The sequence below is a fragment of the Limulus polyphemus genome, unplaced genomic scaffold (genome assembly GCF_000517525.1).
Source record: "Limulus polyphemus unplaced genomic scaffold, Limulus_polyphemus-2.1.2 Scaffold5115, whole genome shotgun sequence".
Classification (NCBI taxonomy): domain Eukaryota; kingdom Metazoa; phylum Arthropoda; class Merostomata; order Xiphosura; family Limulidae; genus Limulus; species Limulus polyphemus.
This window is the reverse complement of record NW_013670725.1, coordinates 8,451-16,224: the sequence shown is the minus strand read 5'-3', so window position 1 is coordinate 16,224 and position 7,774 is coordinate 8,451. Positions and strand designations below refer to the sequence as shown.

Sequence of the window (7,774 nt, the reverse complement as noted above, 5' to 3'; positions counted from 1 at the left end):
AGACATTATAAAGATTTTGCATGTGAAATTTCAAAATTTTCTGATGCATAAAAGTATTTTTAATCTTAGAATGAAAATTACTTTGCATGATAGACAGGCAAGATGTGAAATGACAAAAAAAGGCATGAGAGAAACATTGCTTTACAAACCTCATGACTTAATAAAAAAAATTAGATATTTTGCATATGAAAGCATTGTAATGTTTACTGATAATCTGCCAAATTTCGTTAATGTTCGCTCACTAATTTAAAAGTTATAGCATGAAAACTATAAAATGGTTACGAGGTCGTCACATTGACTGACCCTGTATTGAAAGGGTTAAATATTGGACTAACATTAGCCAACGTCCAATGTTCTAATACTCTTCCACTACTCAATGACCTTAAAAAAATATTAGCTCGAGGTTCACAAATAAAGTTCCTTTAAAACTCTGGAATAAAAGTTGTCTGGGTCCAGGGGATTTATCAATTTTTAGGTTGCCCCTTTTTTTTCTGTAGGGAATATGTATGTTCTGTATGCATATAAATTTTTCCCTAAATACTTCCTACATTGTTTAAGATTCTCTCCCAACTCTTTAGCCCAATCTACATAAGCTAGATCATGTTTCATTCCATCAAAATTGGTTTTCCTGAAATTTGGAATCAGGGTACTATTCTTTCTCAGTTCTTCATATAGTAAAATCACAAACGTAATAGTGCAATGGTCGCTTGTACTTAAATGCTCACTCATTCTGATTTCATTATAGTTTCTCATTAACTTCCACATTCTGACCTGTGGTGTATAACATATCCCAAGTAAAAGACTTTTACCTTTATATCCATTAATATCAACCCAAACTGACCTAACCTCAGTGCTATTTTCTTTAATATGCTCTAACTCAACAGGATGCAATTCACTCCTCACATATAAAGCTACTCCTCCCTCCTTTTTTTCAATACTCAATCTCTAGTAAATAACCTATAGCCTGGTATTTAAAAAAAATTTCTCATCAAAATTGTTCAAATCCAACTAAGTCTCAATGACACCCATAATATCAAAATCCTCAGTTAACACAACTGCTTTGAATTCATCAATTTTATTTCTAATACTCTTAGCATTACAATTCAAGTATTTATTTAGGCTGATAAGACCTAATGAAAACATGGTTTAACAAACAGCAGCCTTGTGGATAAAATGAAACTTGATATGGTCAATTACAAAATTATCTAGCTAAGCCTACCTCCTCATGTTAAATGAAAAACATTTCTTTTTCCTATCATACTGTAATATCATAATTTAAATGAAGTATAAAATGATAAATTTTAAAAACTCAGGGCTGTAACTGGGATGGAAGTTATTCACAAACACCTTTTCTTCTAGTAACATATTACCAAGCTAAGCTTTTATGACTTTGTCCTGATCTCTAATCAACTTTTGTAAATAAGTATTTTTACTGAACAAATTGTGTGTATGGAAGGTCACGTTTATTTTCTATAATTATTTATGTTTAATGGTGCAAATTTTCCCATGGGGTATAATGCACTGATCAGGACACCACAGAGTTAAAGTGGGAATTCAGAAGTGGGGTACGCTCACTTATAAAATGGTGATAGTGTTTCTTATTGTTTGGAATTCTTAATCAAGATGCACAAGAAGAGGGGGGTATTCAAAATTCCAAATTAGAGAAGTGGGGTACGTGTACCTCTGCATTACTCTCCACTTCAGGCACTGTATGTATGTATGTACATATAACAAAGAAAAACAAAAAACTCACCACCAGACAGAGGTCACAGCTGTCTAACTCTTTCTGTGCATTCATCAACACATCGGGGTCTAGGGATTCTCCAAACCATACCACATGGGGACGTAATAAACCTGTGCACTTCTTACACCTGTGACAAAAAAGATCTATCTATAACTAAATATATTAAAAAATTAGCCTTCATGGAATAAATATCCGAGCTGATGCAGTCCATAAAATATTTAACACCAATACCATTTTAAAACAGAACATAAACAGTTGCACAATAAATCATTTTCATAAAAACAACTTTCAGAAAATACTTAATAAGGAAAAAGATGAAAACCAAATAACTTGAATTAATAGCCACAATTTTGTTTTTCAAATTAAAAGTAATAAACTATTTTTGTAGTAGTTTAAAGGTATATTTGTTACAAATAGCCCTTATAAACATGTTATTTCCTTGTTAATTTAGTTTCAAATATAAACATAAAAGCCAAAAAGTCTTTCCATCTGAAAAATTTATCTGGACAGTTTTTCACTTTACAAATCTCATAGCCCTGAATATATCAAACTTTCATGAAGAAAGTATGGCTGATACACCTGACAAGCCGTAAATGGCTGTTTTACAAAATTAACGATAGGCAAGTGGTGAGAGTGCCCATATTTGGGATCACAGGTTCGGGGGTTCGAATCCTGGTAATTCCACAGAAAGCTTTCTGATTGTGACACATACAAAATGTCTGACGAGGGCCATAGAATTCACTGGTCGACACATTGTGAAAATAATATTCCAAATAATTATACCATTAGTAATACCAACACCTCATCTCAATCATTATGCAAAACTATATTATTTAAATCAGTTTATTTCATATACCAAAAGTAAGATGCTACTTAGCCCATTTAGTGGGTACAATCAGCATTTTGTTTTTAATGAAATATAAGTTTCAGTATTCTGTTTTATACTGTAAATTGTATAATAATTGTGGTTAAATCTCTAAATTACACCAAAGTTTATACATACATCAGTCTTATACCAAATTGTTGTTTATGAAAGTTATTCATGTATTTTCTATTTAAATTTGTTTTAACTGTTTATTTGCCTACTTATATTCATAAGTTATCAATAATTCCTATTAAACTGCTGTAATAAAGATTTAAGGCATTACAATGCACTTCTTTTTTTGAGGGATGAATTTGGTAGTGTTTGTCATCTTGAGTGTTTTTTTTTTTTCATGGATCTTTCTTGCCTATAGTTTTGTTGAAATGACTATGTTTTGAACCCTCTGCCAAGTACTTAAGAAATGCTCTGAAAATGGTTTGCAATGTTTTCATATCAACAAAACTTTAGGCAGACGAAGATCCATGAAGGAAAACCTCTTCACTGTTATAATGTAAATCTGATGTCAACTGAATTCACCTTAATCAGTAAAAAAAACTCTTTGTGTCAATTCATTAGATTATGAAAACAAAATATTTAAGCTCTCTACTTTGAGTATTTTTCAATTGCTAAAGAACTATGAAGGAATTAAAAAATATGAAATAATTTATGAGTAACAATCACTCACCTTGGTAGTTCTCCTTCTACAACTCTGGCATCTTCAGCATCAGGATCTGGAGACCTGAACATCAACAAAATATCTAATATGTAATAAAAAAGTTATTTTTGTCCAAAAGTAAATCCTGAATAAAATTTCTGCAAGGTGAAACACAACAAAGAAAATAATATTATTGGAAAGTCTGTAATTTAAATATTTTACATGAAAAACCAAGCAAAAACAAAATAAAATGTAACATTGTTAGTAGTTTAAATTCTTGGAGAGAGAGAGAGAAAAAAGTATATATGTTTACAATTGCTTAATTAGACCTAGCTTCTAATAAGAAATATGTAATAAAGTTTAGTAATCTAATAAAAGAAACAAACTTATTGTAATTTTCTCCAAATGTCCTCAAATGCTTAACTAGACCTAGATTCTAAAATATGTTATAAAGTTTACTATTCTACCAATAAGAGGATGTAAACTAATTGTAATTTTCCTTAAATGCTCTTAAGTACTTTGCTATTTTGTCTTAGCTTCATAAGTAAAGAGGTATATTGTACTATAGCTCTAGACTGATTTAAATAAGTTTGCTCCAATTACTACATGCTAAAAGCATAGAAACAAAATATGAATAAGCTTTTTACGTCTGACATTGGAAAATAAAAAGCCACTTCATAGCATAGTGTTAACTATTTGTTTCAATATCTAAACAAGTGTAAAAAAAAATTTTTTTTTGACACATTCATGTTTTGAGGACAAAACTACACCACTAAATTAAAAAAATAAAGAAAGCAATCTTATACTTATTTTTGTGCACATTATAAAAACTTCAAAACTGAAATTTATTTAATTTTAAAGATAAAAATAAAATTAAGAAATTGTGTATTTTTATTTTGGGTTGATTTCAGCATACTCCCAATAAAATCAGTAGTGTTTATGAATTTTCTGATCATAATACAACACTCATGGCTTCTACGAAAAAACTTCATAAAAAATTTGAACAAAATAACACTAATCTATCCTTTTGACTTAATAAATATAACTGTGTTGAATTTTAGCCAATTGCCGTTTCTCAACTTCAGCTGTCATGCTGTGATCTAAATGCCTGTATCTCTACTTTGAGAAGTCACTAAAATATTATACACCCCCCCCCTATAAAAAAAAAGAAAAGTTATTTTTGGCCAAAATAAAAGTAAATCCTGAGTTTAAACAAGAAATAAAACTACTACAAGGTGAAACACAACTAAGAAAAAATCATACTATTTTTCTATTCATTTAAACTGTACAAGCCAAATGAGGCTTTCAGTTCAGCAGGAATTCAAAGTAATAAAATCTAGCTTGTTGATGCATTGCTAGAATAAAACGTTTGCTACAGTTACAGTACTGATTTTTTTTTTAATTTTGCAAAAAGCATGCATGTTTTATTTATTTGAAGTACGATAGGAAATTTTCTGTTGATCAAGATGAAATAGGCTTAGCTGAACCATTTTGCACTCAATAGTATCAAGTTTCATTTTACCAATAAAACCACTGCATTAGGTCTTATGTACACCAGGCCATATTGGCCCAAGCAACCGTTTGAATGGGCAAAGAAAAGAAAAATAAATGTAAAATATATATATATATATATTTTTTAAAAGAGTAAAAAATGGGTTTGAAATATATTACACATATTAAATGAAATGTTTTGATTGAAATTTAGATAAAAAAAGCAGATTTGCTTATAATTTTGGTACAGTAAAAGTTATTTTTATTGATGCTAGTGATTATAAACTAAAGGGTTTATAGGAAAGTTTTAAAAGAATGTGGGAAAATAAAAAATCAGTAATTAAAATATAAAACAAAATAAGCATTTTTAGTTGTTTCTTAAAAAATTCTAACACAAAGAAATCCTTTTGAAAAACTGGGAATTCATACAAATATCATGCATAAAATATTTTATTTGCAAAAGCTACATAATCTGTAGAAAGTAATTCTGAAGATTAAACCTATCTCATCCAGTAGTCCCCCCCCCCCCAATGCAATAAAACAAACCATACAACAGGTGTGTTAAACCAATGTACCTGGGCTGTATAAAGTTAAGAACATGAAGTATGTAAAGAAGTTAGTTTTTTTTTGTGTGGTGGGTGGGGGTGGGGGAATTTGTTGTATGTAACAGAAGAAACTTACCCTTTTCCTGCCAGAGCAGGACAAATAGGAGAATCTCTGTTTTCATTTATGCTGCCACATTTTGTGCAACGAGTCTTGAACAAGGTACCTATTAAACAAGCACAAAATATGACCACTCTCAAGCAGCATATGTCCAGCTGAATGGAAGTTAATATATTTTATAAGAACCTTGAAAAGGTTACCAACATGTAATATGTATACAAATACCTTCCTCTATACAAGTCTTGAAAAGGGCACACTTTCAGTAAACAATTCTGCAAAATGTGTCACACGTCTTAAAAAAAAAAAGGCCTAAAGCCAGCAGTTTGTATGTGCAAAACACCTTTAGATACTCTATGGGGATGTTTCATTAGTGTTGAGAGTGAGGGAACAGATATGAAACGTATTGTTCATTTATTATAGCACAAATAATCCAAGGTTTTAACAGATATTTTCTTGCACAAAAATGTAATAAAAGGTTGTTAATGTCGTTATTCTGTAAACAGTGAGTGTTTTATTTCATTTAGAAATATTTCTGTAACATATCTATTGGTAGGTATAATAGTTTTATTACTTTTGTTTCTCCTTCCTCAATCAATATATACTGATAGAATCAATTTTATGTAGTTAACAATACATTTTAATAATCTTTGCTAAAGAAAAAGAAACAAAATTTTGAAATTACATTAACAGAAATCAGTTAGATAAACATATCGACATATACTTTTAAAAACAATAACTTTTCTTGTGTTGTCAATAATATCATACAAAGCAACTAAAAATGTACAGAAGGGTTTTCTTAATACAAGTTAACTAATCAATCAGTGATGCTTAAATTACTATAAAAACAGTTAACCATAAAGATAGCCTAAGCATTATCTCACACATATATTATCTATGTAACGTTGTGTTTCATATTTTCTAAGCTTACCATGAAGTTCATATAGGTTCTTTGTGCCAGCATCTTTATGCAGTTCATCTATGTTCTGTGTGATGACAACTAATCGACGATCATCATCAGCCAGCCGCTTCTCAGCCTCAGCAAGAGCGATGTGAGCCTAACCAAAACAACTCATCAATGAAACAATACCACTGCCATATAAACTATAGTTTCATCTGTTAAAAAATCATTTTTAACCTGTGCATGTGCAGGGCTTTCAAAAAGGTCTAGGTTTGATAAAGAAGAAACCGTAGGGCTTTGGTTATAAAAAGAAAACAAAAAAGAATTATGGTACTAAGATTTATATTTGTTCTTAGTGCCAGCACTTTTGTTTAGTTCATTTATGTTCAGTGTGATGATGACTAGTTGACAACCATCATCAGGCAAGGACAATGAGAGCCTGGTAAAAATCAACTTACCATGAAAAAAATAAAACTTTTATTATTCAATCTAAAAAAAGGGACTGTAAAAAAATGTTTGAGCTTGATAAAAAATAGAGCAGTATGTCTTTGGTTCTAGACAAACTAAAAAGGGATTATGTTTGTAAGATTTGTATTTATCCCTTTTCTAAGAGTGCACTTAAGGATCTTATTCTTGATAGATGTTTATGTCAGACCTAAAAAAATTACTAGTAACAAAGACATTTATTCTCAGTGTCTAATAAATACAGATGAAGAGCAAGTTGTAGAAAACTAGACACTTCCTGCTTATTGCAATATCTTATATTCAGTAGATAAAGTATTATTTTTTCTGAACTTTTCTCAGATAGCATCTTCAGAAAGTCTTTGTGGTCCAGATAAAGAAACTAATTATGTTTATCCCAAAGAAAAGTACGACAGACTTAAAAGTTCCTTTTCTTTCATAAGAACTTAAAAATTTTGCAATTTAATGAAATATATGATATAAAAGTATGACAATACATATCTTATTTGGTAGATAAATACATTGACCTGGTATTACGCATATAATAGCCTTCTGCAAAAAAGTATCAAACATAACTAATGTTTTTTTACAAAAAGCTAAACACCACTGTGTGATAAGTTTCTTGCTCAGTAGTGTGTCCTCAATACATTTGTTGGTGGACAGACTGTTCAACAGTTCTCCCTTGTTTACTTCTGTGTCATCAGTACATCTACTGATTAAGTAGACGGTGTGGCAGTTCTCCCTTGTTTAGTATTGTGCCATCAGTACATCTACTGGCAGGTATACAGTGTGACATTTATCATTGTTTAGTGCTGTGTCCTCAATACATCTACTGCCAGGTATACAGTGTGACATTTCTCATTGTTTAGTGCTGTGTCCTCAATACATCTACTGCCAGGTATACAGTGTGACATTTCTCATTGTTTAGTACTGTGTCCTCAATACATCTACTGCCAGGTATACAGTGTGACATTTCTCATTGTTTAGTACTGTGTCCTC

The 7,774-nt window shown here is 30.6% G+C and overlaps 1 protein-coding gene across 4 annotated transcripts in view; it reads right to left on the bottom strand.

Annotated features, from left to right (window-relative positions):
• LOC106472142 (NAD-dependent protein deacylase sirtuin-5, mitochondrial-like) overlaps positions 1-7,774 on the bottom strand; it is a 31,013-nt gene that overhangs the window by 15,674 nt on the left and 7,565 nt on the right. For all 4 annotated transcript variants that reach the window (XM_013932770.2, XM_013932772.2, XM_022400739.1 and 1 more), the window contains exons 4-7: positions 6,344-6,470; positions 5,434-5,521; positions 3,292-3,345; positions 1,754-1,871 (exon numbers count right to left, since the gene is read on the bottom strand). In XM_013932770.2, coding sequence (XP_013788224.1) covers positions 1,754-1,871; positions 3,292-3,345; positions 5,434-5,521; positions 6,344-6,470 — 387 coding nt within the window. The remainder of the gene's footprint in view (positions 1-1,753; positions 1,872-3,291; positions 3,346-5,433; positions 5,522-6,343; positions 6,471-7,774) is intronic.